The sequence below is a fragment of the Tyto alba genome, unplaced genomic scaffold, assembly GCF_018691265.1.
Source record: "Tyto alba isolate M040663 unplaced genomic scaffold, T.alba_DEE_v4.0 Super-Scaffold_2, whole genome shotgun sequence".
Classification (NCBI taxonomy): domain Eukaryota; kingdom Metazoa; phylum Chordata; class Aves; order Strigiformes; family Tytonidae; genus Tyto; species Tyto alba.
The window spans coordinates 20,865,376-20,890,875 of NW_024881282.1; the positions used below are offsets into that span (position 1 = coordinate 20,865,376).

General features: G+C 38.1%; 1 protein-coding gene across 1 annotated transcript in view; it reads right to left on the minus strand.

Moving 5' to 3' along the window:
• SACS (sacsin molecular chaperone) overlaps positions 1–24,968 on the minus strand; it is a 66,410-nt gene extending 41,442 nt beyond the window's left edge. Inside the window, exons 1-2 of the mRNA XM_042791915.1 lie at positions 24,758–24,968; positions 4,824–5,373 (exon numbers count right to left, since the gene is read on the minus strand). Coding sequence (XP_042647849.1) covers positions 4,824–4,846 — 23 coding nt within the window. The 5' untranslated portion in view covers positions 4,847–5,373; positions 24,758–24,968. The remainder of the gene's footprint in view (positions 1–4,823; positions 5,374–24,757) is intronic.
• Positions 24,969–25,500: the final 532 nt, after the last annotated feature.

Consider the following 25,500-nt stretch of genomic DNA (forward strand, 5'->3'; position numbering starts at 1 on the left):
CTCCTCATGTGAAACCATTATAGGCAGCTTCTAAGCAAAATATCTATATGATCACGGCTTAATCAAATATTAAAGAACTGGAGGAAAGTATTATCTTTTTGCTTTTGCAAGTTGATGTCTTTCTAAATGTCAAATATCAAAAGAATAGGATACTTTTGAAATACTACTAAAAACCAGCAAAAGATTTAAGGGCACAGAGGCCAGGAACAGCCATTTATTTCCATCTATTGATTTTGATCTCTCAGTTATTTGCTTTAATGTTCAAGCCAGTTCCTTGATGGCACTAAGCAAATGCTAATGGAAAGTATTTAAAAGACCTATAAAACTTATTTCAGTTTATTCGTTGCAAATAAAGAGCAGAGCAAGGCAGAACACATAAATGATAACATTTCAAAATCTTCTCAAACACCAGAGTAAAATTTCCTCTTAGATCTACATCTAGGAAGAGACTACACTAAATTAAGTCCTCAAAGAGACCGTCTTCATTACTACAGAACAGTAACCATTATTCCACAAATTTGAATTGATAAGAATCACAGGGTTTTCTATACAAAATACACAAGGTTTTCTGTACAAATAACAAAACACCAGTACAAAATGCTTGGCATTTCAAATTATGCAAAAGATTAAACCAAAACAGCGATAAAAATAAACTCCTCAATTGCTCTGTCAAGAATTGCACTGCAGTGTTGCAAGAACTGCTGTTGGCATAGATTTTTTAATAAGCAATATGTTAAATCACTGGTGGTGTTTTCTTTTGGCCTTTGGTGCCAACGAAAGAGCCTGATTTAGAACGCCCACTTTAACCTTGAAACATCAAAAAAACAGAGCCTAAATTTGCAAATTGATTTCAGTGCCTAAGGTAGGTTCCTAAATATCATAATGAATCCAAGCCTAGAATTTTGCCTCCGTTTAGGACACACGGTAATCAGCTTATCAAAGGTATTTTTTTCCCATAGTACCTTAAGACATTTTTCTTATTTTCTTTCCAGGATACCTAATAAAGCTATTATCTTTCTATGTAAGTGAGGAAAATCCAGTATCTAGATTAAATCAATAACTAAAATGAGATCAGTGGCCGCAGATTACACATGCATTAAACATTTTAAGAAGTATTTCTCCATCCCTGTTGCTTCTGAGTACTGCATCTAATCATGCTCCAAAGTTTCATCGTATTTTTTAGGCATCAGTGAACAGAGCCCTATGTATATGGAGCAAATTAGAGTATCAAACAGAAGGAAATACAGGACACGGAATTTTCTTAAATTCTGAAAAGGCACAACTTCAAGCACCTCTGCAAGTATCTGTGTATCAAATAGTGGATGATACTCAGTAATATCCTTTCAGATAATGCTCTTTACCAGCTCTGTATCAGTTCTGTCTCCTTCATAACAGGGTTTCATAAAGAAGTACAAGCAACAATTTATCCTTAAGACAACAGGATGGATGGCACAGAGGAAGACACATGAGCCATATATGAGAGGCTTAATGAGAAGAAGGGAAGAAAAGTGGAAGAAATGACACAGGGCATCCTCTCTGGGAAAACACAGAGAAGTGAAAGGGATTTCTGGGTTACGTGACAAGTCCAGTCACACAACCGTAATAGCTGCAAGTAAATACTGCTCCAAACACTAGCTCATACACTAGAGTTGCAGAATCATTCACTGGGAATCAGAGGTTGTGTTTCCATGTTCTGCCCTACATAAAGTAGCATGGGGTAAGACATCAAGTACTTAGAGTCTCCTATACAGCCACTACATTTCATTCTTCTTCCCAATTTACTAGTGCAAATTCTTATATAATTGCCCCTTATCCTGGTTCAGATGGTATTACTCAATTTAACAAATTCTTACTATTTTAATTGTTTGAGCTAATTTGGTTCATTTTGATGGAGCTGCGACACAAAGCGCAAGGCAGCTGTGCTATCTTCAGAGGGTGTGCTAGCCTGCAGCTTCAGCAAGGGTAAGACATAAAGACATCCTAACTGCTTCCAGTGAAGTGGAGGGTAAAACTTTCACTAGTTGTGGGCAAGGTGCTTTTGAAAATGACATCATTGTTATTTACATCTCTATCAGTGTGACAGAACAGACACAGTATGCCCCTTGGCATATCTCTGTATACGTGGATACAAGAAAAGCAGGAAATGTAGAAGTTAAAGGAAGTTTTCTACAAAGGTGAAGGGAAATGAGATGAGGAACATGACGCCTATAGTGGTCACAGAGCAGATTTTAAAATGTACAGCAGACTGTGTGCTAATTTATTATGCATTTGTATTCATATTTAGACATACACACTTATGGATAGAGTTGATTAGATACAATATGTCTATTATTATAATCTATGTTAAATCTCTGTTGAAGTATGGGTATGATTTAAGTGCAAAGTTAACTAAGCCTGTGTTAACTTCTTTTCAATTAGCCTGTTTGTGCCTATCTTCAACAGAAGTAGCCACACTGGGGAAAACAAAAAAAAAAAAAATCAAACAAACAAACAGTAAAGGGTTTCACAGTCAGTGAAGATTGGATTAGCTGGATTATCAGTTTCTGGGTTGTGGTAACTAAAGCTGTAGTGTGACTGTAGCCAATCTGAGCATCAGCACTGCAAGAACTACAGTGCACTCCCTCCCTCCGGTCATGGAACAGTTTAAAGCACTTCTGTACCCAAAGATTTTTGTGGATGCATAGTAATCAGATTAACGGCAGCATGTGCTTAACACAAACAAACTGCAGCAAAACAAATCTACAATGTAATCAGTGAGGTCTTTCTGGGAAATAGCTTTGTTTTAATTAGCTAGAAAAGCTTTTTAAAAATATTTGTATTGAATCTGTGTATTGATAGGAATGAGGATGGGAAGTTAAGGGAATTGCACCCCTGTTAACATTAGTTAATATAATAGTAGCATATATATATATATATATATATATATATATATATAATGAAGACATCAAAATCTGGACTGGAAGTCTGTACTTTAGCTACTGCCTTTATATATATTGCACAAACTCCATGAAGCTCCAACTGGGAGCACAGTCTTGTTATTATAGACACTGTACAAAAAAAATAAAAAGCATAAAAGCATAGCTCTGCCCCAGAAAGCATCTATTTGCAGTGGACTAAAGACATGCTGAGAGGAAGGGCAAACACCAAAATCTGAGAAGAAACCTAATGTGGCGAAATATCACAAAGGCACAAGGATCTGCTAAAGCTAAGCTTCAAGTTCGGCATCTCAAGCCCTAATTTTGCACACTGATTTGAAAATTGACACTTGACTACCATTAAAAATAGCTAGGTACGATATCAAAGTTAAAGCTCAGGTAAAATACAGTGTCAAAATCTTTGCGATCTGTAGTTTTTTATAATTGACTGATACTGAAGTAAAAAAATCCAGTAGGGATTCTGAAATATCACTACATAGTCTATTGGAAACTCAATTTAATTGAGACTTGCATAAAAAACATAAACTGCATGGAACCAAATGAGCAAAAATCACTACATAACTGACATGACAGGATTTTTGTCATTTATGATCTTGGTGGAACAAAGCCCATTATTTAATAGTATCCAAGAATGTCGATACTGAAATATAGAATTTTAAATTGTTGACAGCATAAATAATGCTCACTGCAAGAAATCTGCTTTTAGCAGAACAGATTGAGCCATTCCCATGTAAAAGTTAAGCATGTGTCAAGTCAAGCCTGATTGCCTCTCCCTGGATACAATTCTGAAGCCTGATTTATTCAGTCTCACCTCTGTCCAACACACAGTCTCCAGCTTGAATATTGGCCCTGCAGCTCAATCTAGGACAATCCATACTTTCCAGCTCTTGTCCCTGGCAGTACTGCAGTTCCACCTCTGGTCACATTTCAGTCCTTGGTGCCAAGCAAGTTCACCATCAGACTAGATCTTTAGAAGAGACCTTCATGTTTTACTGGATTAGAGAAGAGCTGCACAGATCATTTGTGCGATGCCTAAAGCTCAGAGATTTCCAGATGTACAAAATTTTCATTAGACGGGCCTAGTTAACTTATCTAGGATAAAAAGAGAGATTCAAACCCCCAATTTTTCTATGCCACCATCACCTTGCAATAGAAATACATAACATTAATGAATTTTCACAAAATTACCCAGGCAGCCAGTGGAACAGACCCTAAAACAACAATTAGACGTTGCTAACAACAACTTCCTAACACAATGCAAAGCCCACCTTCTTAACACAGGGAAAAGCAGAGGCCGTATGATATAGAGTTGCACATCAGTGGGGATTCTGCAGATTGCAAGTCTGAGGGTGGACGCTGTTGTCTTCCTGCAGCCCCACTGACAGCAGATAAGAACGCTTCTAATGACAACTTAACATCCAAATAAGCATTTATCTCCTAAGATTTGTTTAAACACAGCTCGCACAAGGAATTTGTGTTGCTTTTTAGCTGTTAGCAAGATCACACATTCTTTCCAGTAAAAAAATATGTTGAATTCAAAGTTAGGCAAGTGCAGAAAGAAAACTTTCTCTTTTACTTTTTTTCAAAAAATGCTATAGTGAACATATATTGTACATGTAAATTGAAATTTGGGCTTGGAATACATTACTCACAGTAGTTATTAATTTTTTCAAGCAGTCCTCATTAATATCACAGAGACAATTCATAAGTAGATGCAGCAGAACCTGGCACCTATGTATGATTTTGTAACAAGAAATTAATTTCACTTCTAAAAGTAGCAATTTTGTACAAATACTAGGCTCAGTCTTTAACTTTCTGACCCTGGGGGTTTGAGCAAGAATTTGTCAGCCTAACAGAAAGTTCTTTCAGGAGTTGATTTTTTTTTACCTGTTCTTATCCTCGATCTCCATTGTCTCTTTTTCTTTGATATCCTCCCAATAGGAACATGAAGCAGATATTGGATTTATCAATTAGAAAATCATTTTTTAATCTTCTTTACTGGGTGGCTCATCATCTCTTCAGCAGACACTAGAAAGCCCAACCATGTGAAACTCAACTCAGTGTTCACTCCATCCCTGAACTACCAAAGATGTCTGTGTGCCTCACCATCTGCTACTTCTCCAGTTTTCTTCTAAAGACACTTGCTTAATTGTTCACAGAAGTTCATTCTCTTATAATCAGGAACAGACTTAATAGGACAGGTCTCGGAAAGCAAGGAGGTCTTGTACAGTTTCTTTAACTGAATTCAGGCTACGTTCTTGTGCAATTGATTTATATTTATCTTCTGGAGAAGGAGTGGAATTCTGAAAGCTGCCGTTTCTGCTTCGTCTTCCTGTTTTCTGGAAGCAGGCACAGTGGGAAGAGTATTTGTGATGGCCAAAGTCTGACTTGTCTTCCTCACACCTGCTAGAAGACACTTAACATCAGCTCACGAGTTCTGGAAGAAGAGACATAAGAGGAAAGAGGTGAGCCGTTAATAAAAAACAGAATCAAACTGAAGGGTATGGAAAAGTCATTTCCTCTGAGGGCATAGTTGCAGTTACTAGTATTAAGTGAGTCATGATACTATTTATAAACTGCCTTGTGCATTACAATACTTGTAAGCACATGAAGAACTGAAAAAGAGCAGTGAGGTTTCCTGCTTCTCCTCCAGTACAATATCATGCAATCAGTGCAATAATGAACACATGTATCTGTAAGTATCCTGAATAAATGGGCAAGTTTTCAATTTCTTCCTTTGTATCAGTATCTGCTTAAAAATAGGTACTAGGATATATATTACAGCCTTGACATAAAATTATGCCATCAAAGAAAATAAGGAGCTGGGCAAAACATTTATGAGGAAGGATTTTGCCCTTCTATGTAAATGTCTTGCAGCTAGGGAAAAAGTTAACTAGCTTGCAATTACTTTCCATAAGGAGGATTCAAAGTCTTCCCAGCTAATCCCCATTCCCAGCTATATAGGTCAACACCTACCCTATGCTGCGCATACCTTTGGGAACTATTTCCTTCAAGTTGGCACACAGAATTTTTGTAGCAGCAGAATAGTGTATGAGTGAGGCAAGGTATGTGCTGTATGTGTTGTCAAGCAGCAGGAAACATTTCATTCAATACACATGTTATTACCCAAGGAAGATATGTTTGAGAGAGCTGGGAGGACAACAGTGATATTTCATTACTGTTCTGCATCTGTGCAAATGTAAATCCTTGAGTCTCTGACAGTGTTGGCAAGTCTTTTCATAATGTGCAGTTGTGTATGTCCCTCTTCGAACAGTAATAGAAATTCTTTCCTGAACCAGAAAGGGAAACAACTGTTGTTAAATTGCAAAAGATTAATTACTTTACTGTGTCAGTATGATGTTGAAATGCAAATGGAATGAAAGAAAGGAGGGTAGAATTTGTGGCTTGAATATATATATATATTTTTAATACTTGGGAATTTACCTACTTGGTTAGTAAATGAAATATCAAAGTATATAAACCGAAGATGAATTCTCAATGCATGTTTACCGTGAAAAGCATCATGGGGAATTTAACTTAGCATAATGTGTTACTAAATGGTTTCAATATAAATTTTTCTTTCTACAGATGCCGAGATGTATATCTAGCATGTAATCCAAAGAAAAGTTCCACACTTAAGTCATACTTAAGTAATACAGACTTAAGCAAACAGCCGTACAAATCCAGCTTCATTTGCCCAGGTATGAATGAATTAATAGAGAGTCAATCTGCTGCAGCCCTGCTGCATAATGGGTTGCAGCTGGGAGGGGAGCACCAAGGAAAGGAATTTTGGCTGCTGTGGAAAGCCAGGGTCAAGGGGGTCCCGGCACTCCATGGTGCAGCCGCAGCTGGAAGACCAGACCAGCTTATACTGTGTGCTGGGTGTGGCTGGGATAGAGTTAATTTTCTTCATGGTAGCTCCTATCGAGCTATGTTTTAGATTTGCGCTGACAACAGTGTTAATAACACAGGGATGTTCTCTTTGTTGCTGAGCAGCACTTACACAGAGTCAAGGCCTTTTCTGCTCCTCTCGTCACCCCACCAGTGAGTGGGCTGGGGGTGCACAAGAAGTTGGGAGGGGACACAGCCAGGACAGCTGACCCCAACTGACCAAAGGGATATTCCCTACCACAGGGCGTCATGCTCAGCACATAAAGCTGGGGGAAGAAGAAAGATGGGGGAGGGGGGGATGTTTGGACTGATGGCATTTGTCTTCCCAAGTAACCATTACACATTATGGAGCCCGGCTGTCCTGGGATGGCTGAGCACCTGCCTGACAATGGGAAGTGGTGAATGGATTCCTTGTTTTGCTTTGCTAGCATGCACAGCTTTTGCTTTACCTATTAAATTGTCTTTATTTCAATCCATGAGTTTTTTCACTTTTACCCTTCCGATTCTCTCCTTCATCCCACTGTGGGGAGAGTGAGCGAGCAGCTGTGTGAGGCTTAGTTGATGGCTGGGGTTAAACCATGACATACTGTTTCCCCTAAAACATCATTAGTAAAATCACACATGAAAAATGTTTAAAGTTATTTGAGCAGCTTCAATTGTCTTGGGGAAGGAAAAAGAAAAAATAGGTTTATAATGGAAATCTAATTATGACTCTAAGAGACAGCCTCTCCATAATTAGTGAGTGACACACTTTCTCAGACTGCGTTCTATTTCTAGGTTTGGCCTTTCAAATATTGTCCCTTATTATGTTGCTGTGGGGAAGCTTTTTAATTCACTTCAATTTTGTGCATGATTTTGTGCATAGGGCTGTGCATGACATGCATGCTGACAAGACTTTAGCTAAGTCCATTATCTTAGTAAGTCAGTAGTTGCTGTATTTCTCCCAGGACACTGAAAAGCCCCATTTCAAAAGAATTGATATGTTACTTGGTCTTGGTACTGACACACACTAGGAAAATAAAAATATCTTCTACATTTTTTTACAATGATCCCTTTTCCAGAAAATGGATAGGTCCAAATTATCTGAAAGCAGCTTAAAAAAATATGAATTCAACAGTTTGTTTAGCAGAAGAGCAAATTATATCATAGATAAAAGTGACATCTCTACACTGGCAAATCATTCTGATAGTCCTCGAAGGAGTTTGGTCTTGCCAACATGGATGTGACCAAATGGTGCTGTCAGTTTGCTACCAGATCACATTACAATCCTAGAAAGATTATGACACCATCATCTTTATGCCATCTCCCATGGTAAGAAAGACAGCCAACTTGGCTGTCAGATACGAGATACAGACTGTCCCTGGGACACTAACTTCCTGACCTTGCACTTCTTCAGTGCCTGAGGTGGTCAAACAGGTTACCTTATAGCTTTATATGATATTGAGCTGCAGCATCTGAGAACACCCTGTCATTGAATTTATTAGTATAGACATAACCATAAATCTCTCCAGGGGAAAAACAAACAAACAAACAAAACAAAACAAAACAAACAAACAAAAACAAACAACAAACAAACAGTTACAAACATTGCCTAAGCCAATTTTCTACTGTGAGATTTATTAGTTTTTAAAAGGAAACGCCTTTTACTGGAGGATTTTATGTCTGTCCTTAATGGAATTTTGGTGGAGAAGGTTTAGTAGTCAATCTGTAAAAACCATCTTTAGTTGTAGGTATGAACCCATGGGCATGGCTATGCAAATGCCTAATTTTACCTGCAAATCAGGTAGATACATATATATTAATACTGTTCCAGAAAATTATGGTGTAAAAACCTTTAGTGGTTATCTGGCTACCTATCTGTTCGCTCCTCATCAATCATTTTAATACTGAGATCCATCCAAACTTCATATTCTACTACATACAATCTAAACTACACATACACTGAGTTCCTTTCCTCAACAATAACAACCAAATCAAAACTGTTATTACTTGATCCAGCAGCAGGGGAAGCATGCAAGAACCATCAAACTTACTGAACACAATCCAAAGTTTAGAGGAGAAAATTTGTGAACAAACCACAGCAGTAGCTACTCCTCAAGTTACGTTTTACACAGATTAAAAGCACAATCTGATCACAAAACCATTATTGCTTATGCTGACTTCTGTTGGAATAAATAAAACCACAACAGGAGGTATATATCCTCAAGCTGGAGAGCAGCTGTGAGCAGCATAGCATGAGAGCAAGCTGAGCTGACCAGAGCTGCAGCATGGCTGGGTCACTAGTGGGGTGCACACAGCCAAAGGTACCCCATCCATCTGCTGCACCCATGGGTAACCTTGGCTGTACCTAGCATTTGTCTTCGAGGTTCAAGGACATGCTGTGGCACAATCACCTTACACTAATCATGGTTCCTTTCAATATCACAGATACAAATAGTCCATGTGTAAATGGGATGGGGAAAAGCACTTTTTTTTTGTTTGTTTGTTTTAGGACATTTCGCTCTCCCCCCCAAATCCTTTCTTAGTAAACTGTAAATTGAATGAAAATGTACAACTCTTATCTCATGCATATGACATAATTTTGATTTCACCAATAATGGTTTTACCAGCAAATACAGGGAGATGCACCTTGTGATACAAACTAAAAACTTGCATTCTTCTAAACCTGATGGTGTGAGAGAAACATCCCTTTAAAAGGGAAAAAGCAAGGATGGCTGGCAAAACTGCAGGCTTACAAATGAGTGCGAAGAGGCAGAACAAGCTGGAAAACAAATATGCCCAATGTCTAATCTCTGATCTCAAATAGTGTGGGGTCATCTCATGGCTAATTTGTAATCTCCTGCATACCACCATAAATACAGAATGACTCCACTCTTTCACTAAATTCTGCTTTCTCCTGGATTTATTAGGCAGGCGAATTTGACAGGTTTCATTCTCATAATTAAAATCCTACTCCAGGTAATAGCAGCAGCAGGTCTGAATAAGCCTACACCACACTCACTACAAATAATACAAGGACTGGTGCACAGTCCAGAAGAATCATCTAAACCTTGAAAAAAACACCATTCAGTTATCAAAATTTTGAGATGACTGACACCTCAAGTATAAATTGTTCCTGTCAATTCACAAGTATACTAGCTGGGTTCAAAATGCAATTTTGTCAAAGGTTACTTTAAATTGAAGGCTATCACACAACTGCAGGTACCACACAAATGTACAGCTTCTTCTCAGAGATAGCTGTTCTGCAGAAATTTGAGATGGACTTGATGCAGTATAATATAATGATGTGCCAGCAACCCAGAAATTCTGGAAGTAAAATAGATATGTCCTTAATATGTTTATTGTCTAGACATTATTGGTGTAGCAAATTCAACTAATTCTGGAAGTAAAATAGATATGTCCTTAATATGTTTATTGTCTAGACATTATTGGTGTAGCAAATTCAACTGAAATGAGTAGTCCAGGCCACCAGCAGATATAAATCAGTGCCATTAACAAAGTATATGGCTCTGCATTTATACTGTTATGCAATACATGAGCTTTCATGCTTTATCACATAAAAATTTTAAGATTAAAAGTAAACTAAAAGCTTTCCAAAATGACAAAACTTTAATATTATTTATACTACTGATAGTATTAATACTATGAAAACTATATTATTAATGCTATTAATATTCTAATTAATAAAAATGCTGCAGTCTATTGATTTTTATATGGAGGACAGATTGATAATAGCTGTATAAAAGTGATTCTTTTTTTAGAGTGTGATTTTGATGAATTTGGCACAGTAGGCATAGTTCATTTTTGATGAAAAATGACAGACATATGTACAAGGCTATTTAAGATGAAAAATGGAACAAATTTTGTAGTCACTGGTCCAACAAAAACAAATGTTGTTGTTTGTGCCTACCCCTTCCAAGGCCACACCAGCAACAAAAAGGGCAGCAATTATCCCTGTTAGATTCCACAGAGTAGTATAATGACTGACCAGTAACTCCATAATTGCCATAGGTTCCTAGAATAGTAGGAAGTTGATAAACTGAGAAAATCCCCAGCTAAACCGGAGTTGATGACTGTATGCTGCATGGGGAGTGAGGTGGGGGCAAAAACCACAGAAGACTCTGCCAAGCTAATCACACGTCTGGGAATCTATTTAATCTTGACTTCATGAACCATGTGCCCAACCAGGTATTTGAGAAAAGTATGATTTATGAAGGTTTTCTAGGAATTAATTGCAACTGGTTTACATTTAGGCAGTTTTAACACCTACTCAAACCACAAGACTTAGAAGAGAAAAAAGCTGCACCAGCAAGAGTGTGGGTGAGAGCACAAACACATTGCTTGTCCAAACACACACCAGAGTCCAGGGCGAGCTCAAAGCAGTATTAAAGTTTGTAAAAGCACCAAGGTTTCATAGTTCCCTCAAGCTGAGTGAACCCCCTCTCCTGCTCTTTACCTCACTGCATGGTGGCCACCTAACAGTCACTGAAACTTATTAATTGTGAAAACTTTAGTATTAAGAGAGGTGGCAGCCTCCAGCAGCAGTCAGTGAAGTGGAGCCACAATGGAAAGCAGTAGATTCCGTATGGATACATCTCTAGCACGTACTGGAAAACAGTTCAGAGTTATCTGAGCAAACAGAGCAGCTGCTAGCTCCAAAACCAGAAGCAGTGGAGCAGTAATGATTCAGAGCCCCAGTAAGCAGAGCTGGTAGCCCTGTGGTCCTCAAGACGAAGCCACTATTTCCTCCCAGCTCAATTCTGCATGGATACATCAGCTAGGCTGACCGCTACCCGAAGCCATGAGTAGAGGAAACTTGCCTCAAGGGCCAAAAGACTTACAGTACTTATTCTCAAGAATAAGACTAAGTTAATTGAAACAAAAAATCAGGTTCGGTAACAACTTCATCTGTTTCTTGCTCAAAGGAACAAATGAAAAGCAATTCTCAACTGTGTTTAAGACAGGATTTGCAATCCTTCACTTATGGAAAAGGTGACTCAGGAAAAATGACTACATGGAACAATATGAAAGCTCTAAAAATGATTTGCAGTAATATGACTAATTAGCAGTTTGATTCTGTGGTACTCAAATGATTTTACAATAACCATCTGGGACTGCACAGTTGAATTATGCATAAAGAATCCTTTCATCAAATGCTGATGAAGTAATCTTAGATATCCAATGAAAATGTCTCAAAGTGATTTCTCAACAATACATAGCAGGTGGAGAAAAAGGTTTAAAAAAATACTAAAACAAAACAATAAACCCATCCACAAAACAAACCAACCAAACAAACAAACAAAGAGAAAAAAAAAACAACTGAGAGAAAGAGCCATGTGGTTAAAAGCTCACTGCTCTTCTCCAGAAATTAGGAGATTTTAAGACCTCTCCTTTGAAACTGAAAGCAGTGAATGCCACACAAAAGGATAAGCAGAAAGAGAACCATTTGTGCTTAGAATTAGTTCTGAACCATTTAATGGGTTTTCCAATGAAACGGGAAACTGATGTTGTCTATGAATCATAATGCAGAAACCTAAAGAGCTCTGCAGTCACAAATATATGAACAATGTGGCTATTAAGCAGTGAAAAACATAGCAGGAATATGGGTTATGACTTGGCTGCATAATACGATGCCATTTAGAGATACCCAGCTTAATTGATAAGCTCTGCTAGCTCTAAAGCAGGGTACACTAAATCCAAGTTGAACACTAACATAACTTTATAATTTCCAGTACCTGAGCTAGTCTGGACCATCCACTGTAGCACCACACTGTTCTGTGCAGACTTGCCAATACACGAGTTTATGAATTATTGAACAATGCGATGTCAGTCCCATCAGTCCCTGATGAGAAACCAGGATAGGAACTGAGCCCTTGTACAGAAAACAGGAAAATTTCGGAATAATTAGGCCAGTGATATTTTATGTTGAAGTCAGTCTCTATAAGTAATATAAGGCTGGAAGGAAAAGTAGTTGGTCAAGTGTTTTGAAAATATGATTCCCCAGGGGGAGTGAGTACTTTTACAGATTTCCTACTCTTTGCTTTGATTATATTTTGTTTGGATTGCTGAAATTATTCTTTTAGCTACAAAAGTATCGCCCCCAAGCACTTTTCTTCAAGAGTAATCTGGAAAACTCATATCTTGATTTTTGTTTTGCAACATTACTGGTGGGTGAAATACAAGGAAAACCAAATACCCTTCATGGTTACATAAAGGCACTTACAGTGCTGTACACAGAAGACCATTATAACAGAAACATGAAGTCTAAGAGCACACCTGAAGTGCACTTTGCAGAAATGCACTTACAGTGAAACAGTAAATTAAGTTGATTAAATGACCTTAGGAAGAATATTTATTTACCACAAAGTCAGTCATGCACTAAATTCTGAATTCCTAATATGAATTCTTTATCTGTTTTGCTTCCTACTTTGTAAACTACTAACAGACAGTTAAGGCTTACATATACTGAGTCAGAATACAACTTGTGTTATTTGGTTTGGATGACCACAAATGATTAAGTCTTTGTCTATGTTGAAATGTCTAAAGCAGAAAAAATATATATTTAGGAAATTTTCTTACCTATTAAGTAAATCAAATGCCAAATAATTATCATAAGCAATACATATTTATGGAAAGTTATCCTTTTACACAATGTTCTTAAAATAATTGTTATTTTACCTTCACATGAAGGGTCTATCTATATTAAAATCTTCCTACTGATCTTACTTCAACGTTTAAATTAAGAGCAGATGGGTTCAGACCTTTAAAAAAAATTGTCTTCACTCGGTAAAATCAATCAATGTTTGGTTTAGGCATTACCATTCCCTGAACACTGTGTAACCTCAGCAATCAATATGATAGCTGGCCTCACTACCTTCTCTGGCCTAGCATCTTATTCTTTAATCACCTTGAAGCACAGATAGCCGGGAAGGAGGGATGTTAGCCTGATGTTAGGAGCAGTTGTATTCTTAGTTGGACTTTCTGTCTTCTATGGACAGTTCAGGGTCTTTTTTTTTGTTATTATTCTTATGTTTGCAACAAAGATTGGAAAGAATTGCAGATCACAGTAACTTGAGAGTCCTGAGAAGCAAAGCTGTTTCAAGTGCAGAACTTATTATTGTTCTCTCATTAAATGAGTATTTATTATTATATGGAGGTTCCCCTTTTGTTTACAGATATTTGGATTCAGGCAAGATTGATAGCCACAAAATACTAACCTGTATCAGATATACATAAATGTGTTTTATTTATTTATTGTATTAATGTGTTTTGAAGTATCTCTTTCATTAAGGTCTAAGGTAGATTGAAATTCTCAGACCTACAACTCAGAAATCTGCATTTGACTGACAAAAGCCTGACAAGGAGTTTTTAAGTCTACAGTTGCAGAATATTCCAAATACTTTCATGAAAGGGAGGATATTAGCAGCTCTCAAAGGAGCATCTAAGAAGACAGGCCTTCCCCTAATACTTATTCTGTGCTCAATTACTATTGCAAAGAACCTTTTTTCACGTTGAATTACTGGAAAGCTTATGAAGAGATAATCTTGATAAGATCATGAGCCTGCCAAGTCATTCTCTCCTTCAGGAGGTATGAGATACGCAGACAACCCTGGTTTGAGGAATCTCCAGGTGAGACAAGTGTATTGCTGACATAACTGCATCTGACAAAACTGAACTCTGATTCATCATGTCAGAGACCTTCACAGCAGTTTTGGACTGCAGATTGTGTGCAGTGTACCACTTCACCAAATGACGCAGCTCCTACTCCGCAACAGCTTCCAAATTATTTCTGGGCACACTTTGATATATGACCTCTTTACTTAGAAAGCCTCATGCACAACCTATAACAGGCAATGTAACAGAGGCAAGCAGCATTCAATATGGGGACCGAGATGACATGGCTAGTAGAAAAAAAAAAAAAAGGTGCAGAAACTGGAATTCCATAACTGAGGTAGGAGTTAAAGTTAACTCACTCTAGTTGGAAGAAACCAGATTATCCCTGTCCAAGAACTCTGGAACACAAAATTACTGTTTTAGTAGGAAATACTTTTAATAAATTAAATATATGACTGGGAAAATGTGATCTGGGCAACTACAGATCCTTTGCGCAACATCAATAGCGTGCAAGGTTTTAGAAAGGAAATGCTAATTAAAGGCATGAAAGCAAATGCAAAATGAGTTCAAATACAACAAAATGCACAGTCAACCCAATATCTTCTGTTGAAAAATTATCTTCCATAGGAAGGAAATGGCATAAATCTCATCTCCTGAAGTTTAGAAACAATGACCACACTGAAAACTATTGGTTTAGCAGGAAAATATATAAATTATTACAGTAATGGTAGATATGGAACCAGCTGTATGGCATATGATAATAGGAAGCTAATAAGAGTTCCCTGAAGACATGACTTGAAACCACAAAGACAGCCAAGGGAATCAACAGCCTGTTCTCTAAGCAGAGACTAAGAGAAACTGGCCTCTTTAGCCAAGGAGCAATAGAGAAAAGATAGCAAAGAAAAGGTGAGATTATTCTGTGTAAATCTATTAGGTAAATAAGAACAGGAAAAGAAGTCCTATTTAACCTATTAGATCCAGTGAGCACAAAAATACATAGATTTAAATTAAACCAGAGTGAACTGAGCCTAGCGTGGGGAAAAATTAATCATAAAAGCAATGAGGTTCTCAGGCAGCTCTCCAAAAGGGGATGCAAGCAGAGAAAAGTGTCAGCTCTGGAGACTGATCAGCTTTCTTCCAAAAAAGGCTCTCCCAGCCCATGACATTAGAGCACTGCTTTCTTCCAGGAATTTCCTTCCAACCCCACAGAGCTCCTCTGTGCACAGCCAAGCCCTGGGAATCACTTGGGACATCCAAGCTGGCAGTGTCTAAATTTGTGTATCTGGTAAATGGCAGCTGGGGAAGGGTGAGGAGAAGCTCGCAACTCTGAAATTCCCATCGACCCTCTTACCTGAGAGAATGTGAATTCACTGGCCTGTGGGGCATATTACCTGGTCACTGTATTCACCCCTGATTTCTCCAACAGAATTGGGTGAAATGAAATGGTCTTGTATTTACGGCTTGGAAATACATTTGTGTTGTCAACACACTGTCAACAACGTTTTGTTTTAAAGCAAGTTTACTCGTGCATCTCAGATTTGCTAAATGTATGGGTCTAAACCAAAATTGACATTAAGTCAAAAATTGTTCTGGCATAGTCTCCTAAAACAGAAGCTCACTCTGCTGTTTAGTCAGGCGGCATGGAATTCCAGTGTTGATGTTGATGATTTTGTTCTGTTTGCTTGCACCCAGACATACCACAGGACTGCCTGATTCAGGGCAGGGAACAAAATATTTTGTAATAGCTGTTTGTTTGTTATGGTTGCATAATGGTATCAAATCTAGAATAAGGGTATTCAATCTCCAAGTATTAGAAGGAATCACATAATTGGCAACCAGCCTGCAAATACACAACAGCCACCTGAATGCACAGACCAGACCTGTGAGGAGGGGAAGCATTACTTTGGACCAGACTGGTGCTGGCCTATGGAAAAGTGTATATAAACTCCAGCAATATCCAGTGGCACTTGGAGAAGATATAAGAAGCCCTCTTCAGTTCTATCTTCCCTCTTTGAAGAGCTCTCAAATCTGGCTATCTCGGCCTCAGAGACTAAGACATCAAAGCTTGCGGCCATCAGGCCCAACCAGGCAGCATCAGATTTACAGTATCTCATACATAGGGCTTGACTAACATGTGTGATTAAGACTTGGTATTAAGTTGTTACAGTACTTGAGTAAAAAATGGCTTGCCTGAAGTGTGGAGGCTTGCCTGGTGTCTCAGAAAACTCCCTTGGGAATGGCAGTTCCCAATCCCCTAATAATGACAGTCGCAAAACTTGAGTACCGACCCCAGAATCACAGTCCTAGAAACAGAGCCTGCAGTACCTGTTAGCAGGACATGGTGTTGCCATAACACTGATGTAGCTGAAAGATTGTCCATTTTTAAAACTTCATTACCAAACCAGAGTTCTCTCAGATATTTTTTGAAGAGGACAGTAATGAGGAAAGGCAGGGAGGAGATAAAGGCAACTATAATTTCATTCCTCCCCACTAGCACCAGCTGGTAGGGACATAGGGCCATGTTATGTGATGTGGTTTCAGACACAAGCTGCACAGTGTCTCCTCATCATCCTCACCCAATTCAGATCAGCACGTAGCAACTTCTGAACATACTGAGAGGTTCAATTGAAAAAATAACATGGGAACATCAGAACATTATTACCCAAGCAAAAATGGAGGTCAGCTTAACAGAAAAGAGCATGAATAAGGTTTGCAAAGGCTTTGAAAGTAAGGACAGGCAGCTTATGCTTGATGCTTAGGAAAAGAGAGCAATCAAGAAAAGCATAGAGCAGGGCAGCCTTGCTCTAGCGGCATGTCAAGAAAATCACTTACACAGCAGCATCTGGGTCAGTATCAGCAGGGCAAGACTAACTACAAAAGCACAGAAGAGGAGGCTGTAATATTTACGATCCAAGACATACAGAAAATCTACTTTCTGCAGCAAGATAAAGTCAGAAGCAGCCATATGGCAGAGCAGAAGGGTGAAGATGAGTTCCCATCCTGCCCAGAAAAGACCATTTACATTTACAGAAATGTATATAGCCTTTAGACCAACTGGACACTGTCTCTCTTTCCATCTTGGAAACATATACAGCACTTAGACTGTGTATACATTTCTACAGCCCTCTGCCCCAACAGCAGGACTTGGTCCCCAGTCTAAATGGTGCATAATGACTGATGTGCTCAAGGCCAGAACCAGGCTAGATCTGGGCCACACACCCAGTACATACTCCTGCTTCTGGGTCTCTGTGTCCCATGTGATATCCCTGTTGGCAGATCTGTGAGAGTTTTGAGGGAACAGTAGGGTTCTTTTCAGGTCAAAAGGCCTGAAATAATGATGGGTAGGTTGTGTAAAGATGGTACTTTTATAGCATAAAGTTACTCTCACAGACTTAATTCTGCATGCCTCCATAACTCATGTCAAGGAGAGTGGCAGGTCCATAATCAAGAACTGGGGAATATCCTTCAGGCTGTCTTTTTTCTCCAGAACAATTCCACGTAGCAGTCAGCTAAATTTTCCTGCAAAGTACAGGGAGCTGTTTCAGAAACAGACTTGCAAGTGGGATGAGCTCCGATGAGTGCTGTTTGTCTATGTGGCAAAGGATGATATTCAGCTCAACAGATAAACACTTCTGAAGTATTTCTTGCATGGCCAAATTTTATTTTCAGTTACTGATATTAAAAAATAAATACATTTTCTTTCTTCTCTTCTGTTCCTCCAAGCCTAGTTTTTTATAAAAGCAGCAGAAAGAGGCTCTTAAGATCACTACATACTTTTACAAGTATGGATAGAGTTTGACAGATGTGACCAGAAGTATTTTCATCTCTATACCATTTGTCAGACAAAATTAATGACAAATGGTATGGCATTTTCTGTCTATGACTACTATGCTTTTAAGCAGCAAATTTATCTGTATTAATTTCTTCTCCATAAGTAGGAGGGCTGGTCTCTAAATTGGGACACAGTATGCTGAAAATTTTTATCTAGGAATGCCAAATGTTGCAGAAACAAGGTTAACACATAGATTTGGCTTGATACAGTATGCCAAGACAGTGAGGAGAAAATCTTTTAAAAACTGAGAATATTTAACTCCTTTGCTGATGCTGCAAACCAGTGTGGAAGTACTGAAATGTAGCATGTTTATTTAGCAGGTGCCATTCATGACAACAGCTGTTGTTGAAAAACATTCTTAGAATTCTGCCAAGATTTGGTGTGCCCACGATTTGACATCTCTTCCTTTTCTTCTGTTGCTTCGCCACATACCCAATTCTAGGCATTTCTTTCTAAACAGGTATGTCAGTGCTCTTTTTTGCCTAATTAGAAAGGCTACAAAGATGGCCTAACACTGAAAGAGAATGACCAAGGAACTGAATACGGACATTTCAGCATATGAAACAGAAATCACAATAATTCACAAACAGCTATATTAAGTAACAGGGGTATCATAAAGCTGCATTCGAGAGTGTTTGCAGAGTGTTTTGACCTACTTGATTAAACAGCACCTTATTAGTGAAAATTATGATTAATGAGAAGCTTATAACAACAAAGCTCTCTGAAAGCACTGCAATAGAAAGAAAAGAAAGAAATGAAAGAAAGAAATGAAAGAAAGAAATGAAAGAAATGAAAGAAATGAAAGAAAGAAATGAAAGAAAGAAATGAAAGAAAGAAATGAAAGAAAGAAATGAAAGAAAGAAATGAAAGAAAGAAATGAAAGAAAGAAATGAAAGAAAGAAATGAAAGAAATGAAAGAAAGAAATGAAAGAAAGAAATGAAAGAAATGAAAGAAAGAAATGAAAGAAAGAAATGAAAGAAAGAAATGAAAGAAAGAAATGAAAGAAAGACAGAAATGAAAGACAGAAATGAAAGACAGAAATGAAAGACAGAAATGAAAGACAGAAATGAAAGACAGAAAGGAAAGACAGAAAGGAAAGAAATGAAAGAAAGGAAAGAAAGAAAGAAAGGAAAGAAAGAAAGAAAGGAAAGAAAGAAAGAAAGAAAGAAAGAAAGAAAGAAAGAAAGAAAGAAAGAAAGAAAGAAAGAAAGAAAGAAAGAAAGAAGAAAGAAAGAAAGAAAGAAAGAAAGAAAGAAAGAAAGAAAGAAAGAAAGAAAGAAAGAAAGAAAGAAAGAAAGAAAGAAAGAAAGAAAGAAAGAAAGAAAGAAAGAAAGAAAGAAAGAAAGAAAGAAAGAAAGAAAGAAAGAAAGAAAGAAAGAAAGAAAGAAAGAAAGAAAGAAAGAAAGAAAGAAAGAAAGAAAGAAAGAAAGAAAGAAAGAAAGAAAGAAAGAAAGAAAGAAAGAAAGAAAGAAGAAAGAAAGAAAGAAAGAAAGAAAGAAAGAAAGAAAGAAAGAAAGAAAGAAAGAAAGAAAGAAAGAAAGAAAGAAAGAAAGAAAGAAAGAAAGAAAGAAAGAAAGAAAGAAAGAAAGAAAGAAAGAAAGAAAGAAAGAAAGAAAGAAAGAAAGAAAGAAAGAAAGAAAGAAAGAAAGAAAGAAAGAAAGAAAGAAAGAAAGAAAGAAGAAAGAAAGAAAGAAAGAAAGAAAGAAAGAAAGAAAGAAAGAAAGAAAGAAAGAAAGAAAGAAAGAAAGAAAGAAAGAAAGAAGAAAGAAAGAAAGAAAGAAAGAAAGAAAGAAAGAAAGAAAGAAAGAAAGAAAGAAAGAAAGAAAGAAAGAAAGAAAGAAAGAAAGAAAGAAAGAAAGAAAGAAAGAAAGAAAGAAAGAAAGAAAGAAAGAAAGGAAAGAAGCACATTTCAGATTGGAGTTACTAAATTAATAATTAATAAATGAATCTCCACTGAAAGGGTATTTGGAAGATTTTTATGTTATATGGTTTAAGTTGACCAAAAAGAACAAGCACTTTGTTCTGTTATTTCTATTTTTTTTATAAAACTTTAAGAGCCTATTGTTGTTCCTCTTAATCTAAGTAGTATTTTACAAGAGGACGAGAGAGATGCCAGAGATCAAGATGAAGGGGCAAGCAAGAGCCCCTGGGATCAATACACTCAACTGAGTCTGAGCAATTTTGTTACTCCATTATGTTCCATAAAGCAATCTGGTGCCTTTTCTAGCCAGCTGTAACACTGATCCATTAGAGAAAGAGAAGACATGGTCCTTCTCATTTATTATTTATAAGACAGGGCATGCAGAACTTGTCTGACATCATCCTTGTCACAGCTAACGAGAAACTGAAATAAATCAATTTTTGAGGTATCACAGAAGTGATGAAAAAGCTTTTTCAGGTCTAATGATCAATTTTTCTTCAGTAAGGGAGTGCTCTCTAACATATTTAACCAAATAATTTCTTGTATATAATTGTATATGCCCCAAAGTAATGAGCTTTCCACACCACTACTGTTTGGGGGAAGTCCTTGTGTACATATGCATACATTATATAAACATCAAACAACCAACACGATTTAAAGAGATGTGTTTAGCATTGACAGAAGTGACCAAAGCAAACCAGAAAGTACTTTAAGTTCTTCAACTCTTAAATCTATTTTGCTGTGGAGGATTAACACTGTTAGGTTAAGAGACTGCATGGCACAGGACTGCTGGGGTAACATGAGCCTATGCCAAGAGCCAGGGAAGTGTTTCCAATGCCAGTCCAATATGAACATGCAGGTAATGAGATGAAAATTACTTGTTAGCACCTGGAAAGAGACTCCACATCACTCTACAGTGCAAAAATCACCCTCCAGTGCACAGCCCACTCCATCTCTTGTCCGTGGACTGCTTTAGACAGAGACCACGGCTCAACACACGCTTGTGCTGGTCCCATGAGGGCAGAAGCTTGGCTGCACCTCTGAACAAAAAGGAGAGTGCTAAGAACCCGAGCAGATTTTTCTTCCCTAGATCTCTTATTTAGCACCACAGATATGGCTAGGGCCTCCAAATTCACCTCTGGGGAATAGGAGAAATGTGAGATGCTGCTGGAGGACTGAGGCAGGCCAGGAGCACTGCTGGCAGAAAAAACCTCATGAGAGTTGATCAGAAGTGGTAATTCATGTGGGAATTGGCCTGGGATGGAGAAAAAGAACAATATGGAAGGAGAAATTTGAGAAGAAGGGGAAGGTTTACAGGGGGCAGTTTATGGAGAAAGCACATGTAGCACAAGCAAGGATTGAGAGCAGAGTACTGCAATTCCCCTTCTCTCCCAATGGATTTCCAGACATCTCCTGACATTAGCCATTTCTTTCATAGTGCGAATGATTTTATGGAACAGGGCTTGGTGACAGCTGGTGCCTGCTTGTAAAGCATATCACACCACTCTGAAGCTACTATCATGTTCTTCAGGATCTCAGCTTATGTTAGTTAAAACCTGACAATAATTTTTCTGTTCATGCTCCAAAGCTCCACCGTGTACCATATATAACTAATGAAGAGACAGACAGGTAAATTAGCCTGCTCTAAAACAAGGTACAAGCTGCTTCTTTTGCTTCACCAAAGCTCTACCTAAAACTGGTAGTTTAAATACTGACATTATTACTTCCTTCTTCATGGGAGACCAGAGAGTTAAAGCTCTGACCTTTACTATTTTCTACCAGCTGTCTTATCTCAAATAGGTGGTGACTGGGATATGCAACCAGCTGTAACATTCTCCTGTAAGAAAAAAATAAACTAAACCTTATGGCTGAGAGAGCCTGGGGCACATTCATGACCCCCCTGAGGAGTCACCAGAGGAGCTCAAACACCTGCCCCACCGTGTCCCGAGTGTAATCATCACCTACCAGAAAGGCTGACTTATTTTGGTTTTATCCGGGTAGAGACAATTTCTACAGGTAAGTTTAGGGAAGACAACTAAGCCTCATTCATTTCTACTCTGACCTTCATGGCTGCACATTTCTCTGTGCACAAACACATGTAGGTCTTCACGGGCAGTGTGAAGCCTTCCTTCTTCACGCAGCTCTGGTATACCTCCATCACTAATTAAAATTTAATTCTAAAGAGATTAAATCTTCCAACAGATCAAATACTTCAAAATCTGACATGCATTTTTTTGTGTATTATTCCAAGGGTTCATACAAAATTGGGCAGCTAAACACTGTTTAAACTCTTCAAGAAAACACTCCTTTGGATTATAAAATCCTTTCCATTATTTTTTTTTTTTTTTTTGTACACTTTTGTTTATTTTAACATAGAAACGTATCCAGTATTTTAGAAACCATGCTTTGGAGAGCAGGGTCCAAGCAGCCCCTAAGCATTGTGAAGACAATGACCACTGGCTAATTTTACATATGTGGTATATTTGTTTTCCTGGAAGTGTTCCTGTATTTCCATTGACTTTACAGGGAACCTCGGGCAAGCAGGGTCCTAACTTGTGCATTTTAGATCCATTGTATTATTTTTCTATTAATCTGGGCCTGTTGCCCTGGAGGCTATAAAAAAAAACATGTCTGAGAATCAGGAAAACAATTAAGCAAGAGGGACAGAGAAAGAAAAGGTTTTCCAGTTGGCCCGAAAAATGTTAAATTCACCCCAGCGTAATTCTGCTGAAAACAATGGAAGTACACAAGAGCTGAACTTTTCCCACTGCATTCACACAACAGTAGTCAGCCTATAAAACAATTTTATCTAATTAAATTATTTCATGGTCCTGCACATTTTCAGCATGGGAACAAAAATTCTCTATGTGGGATTGGGGTTTTGTATTCTTTTGGTATTCTTACAACCCTTACATGACAATGCAAATGATTACTCTCTTAATCCGCTGAAATCCTGTTTCCAACCATAGATGCTGCTTGGGGTTGGGAGTGTGAAAATCCTGACACCAGAGAGAAAAGGACAAGAACTGAACACTGAAAATACGACAGCCTCAGCATTCACAGTCACTGCTGGAGCACTCCCTAGGTAACAGTATGTTGATATAAGCACATTAAGGGCTAAATTGGGCCTCTTACAATTCAGTTTCTGGTAGTAAACAGTAAGAAGTTGTTTTGCAAATAAACAGGTGATGAAACTGTAATACCTCTGAGAATGCAAAGTGAGGGCAACTCCAAAAGCAATGATGGGAAAACTTCCCTGTAGGTTCCTCTGTGTAAGGGAGGCTCCGTGTGAGGTAGGTGATCAGCGGGATGAGGGCAGATGAAGTGTGCAGTGCAGTTACTTGCAGATATCAGCATCAGGAGCTGCAGTTCTGCCAGGTCCCAAAAGAGACTCACAAAAGAAGACTCCTCCTTGCACCAGCTACTCATCCTCCTGAACGCACCAGCACAGGCTGCTCATCGCAATTACCCTGCTGTTATCTCCCCTGCTACTGATGTCCCAGTGGTTTCTGCAGCAGCTAAGTACCAAGGCACAACAGCAGAGGCCATCAAATAGGTAATATACTTTGGTTTAGAGCAAATCACCACTTATGCAGTACTTAGGTGAAAGCAAAATTAGTATTCTCATAAAATAAAAAGGCAAGTACTCAGTACTTTTAGTTTTTTAATCTGCTGACACACATAGTTTTAGCTACAATAAAAAATTTTGCCTGATTATCAGAAAAACTTGCTGAGAAACACAGTGCAGTAAACTCGTGCTAGCTCTGCTTTTTTACTTGTTTTTAAAGCTGTACTAGATCATTAGGGCATACGCAGAATAAAAAGCATCAAATAATTTGCCAGAGAACAAGGCATTGAATTTCCATAACAACAAATGTTTACATTTAGAAATACATGCATCTACTTCAGCTAGAAACAGAGCAATGACAGGAAAATGTTCATTCCTTTGAGTAATAAATCATACTTGGCAGTCTCTTTGGGAGAGCTATGTTAAGAATCAGTCTCCCAATAGTAACACACAAAGCTATTGGAATTTCCTAAGCTTTCTACAACTGCATACATAATAAAAATTAAGAATAGAGCACTTGGCATGAAGTAAGTTTGTGTAACAAGTAATTCTAGGATTTTTTTAAATCAAATCGGCCACTGTAGCGTGAAAAAAAAATGTATTGTGTATCCCAGTGCTCGAAGGCAGCGCTGAAATTCAGAGAGGCCTTTGCACAGGGAGGGTGGTGCTGCAGCAATCTGCTAGCACATCTAGAGAGCAGAGCCCAGACAAACCACCAGGAAAGGAGAAGGAGCTGATGTGCTAAGTCCTGTGCTTCACCCACCCTGCCCAGCACATTGCAGGTCATGAGTCACCCCAAAATCCTGTAGAGACACAGACAATACAGTTATTTGCCTAAATACACTATCAAACACATCACAGTCAATGCTTTCTCCACCCGGGTTGACTGTGATGCAGAGTGTATTTAGGCAAATAAAAGCATTGGGATACCCATACAACATCTCCCACAAACAGCTGCAGTGACCATGGGATCTGCTATTGAGCTCGTACTTACAGCATCGGCCAGGAATAAGCTCAGTATTTAACTATTTCTTCATAAACTGCTTCCACATGCTTGTCTGCTCATTGTGCCATTTCTTCCATTGGTTGCTTGTGTTTGACAGCATCTGGACCGCAAAACGATCCTTTTTCCCCTCTTCTGCAAAATCAGCAGGCTGCAGAGGGATGCGTGACCACTGCTGCAGCCGCGATGTATCCAAACAGTCTAATGCAGCAGAAGCTTTAGCTCCCCCTTCCCAGCGTGGTTTTTTTTTTTTTTTTTTTCCTTGTGTGTGTGTGCGTTTGGTGGTTTTGTTTTTTTTTTTTTTTTTTTGGTGTTTTTTTTTTTTTTAAAGAGATACGGACCTGACTAACCTCAGGTTTCAGGAGCACAATACAAACGGTAGGTTTGGAGGACACCAAGACAGAAAGCCAAAATAACACATTTTGGAGAGATGTTACTCAAGTATAACATGTATTTGAAGTAAGTATTTCCTCTAACATCCAACTTGGTGGTTTGGTCTGTTTATTTCAAATTTACTTCCTGGCATTTTGCTGCATTATTTCTTCACTTTTTGCATTTCTTTCAGCTTATAAAATAAAAATAATAGATTTTCTACCTATTTCATGCTTGAACTATCCTGCTGTGTCAAAGAATGTTTACATTTAAAATGCTCATGATTTGAAGAAGTCCCCTCTGAAAACTTCTGTCTGTAGAGCAGCTTTACTGTTCTGCTTCTGCCTCTCTACCAAGAGTGT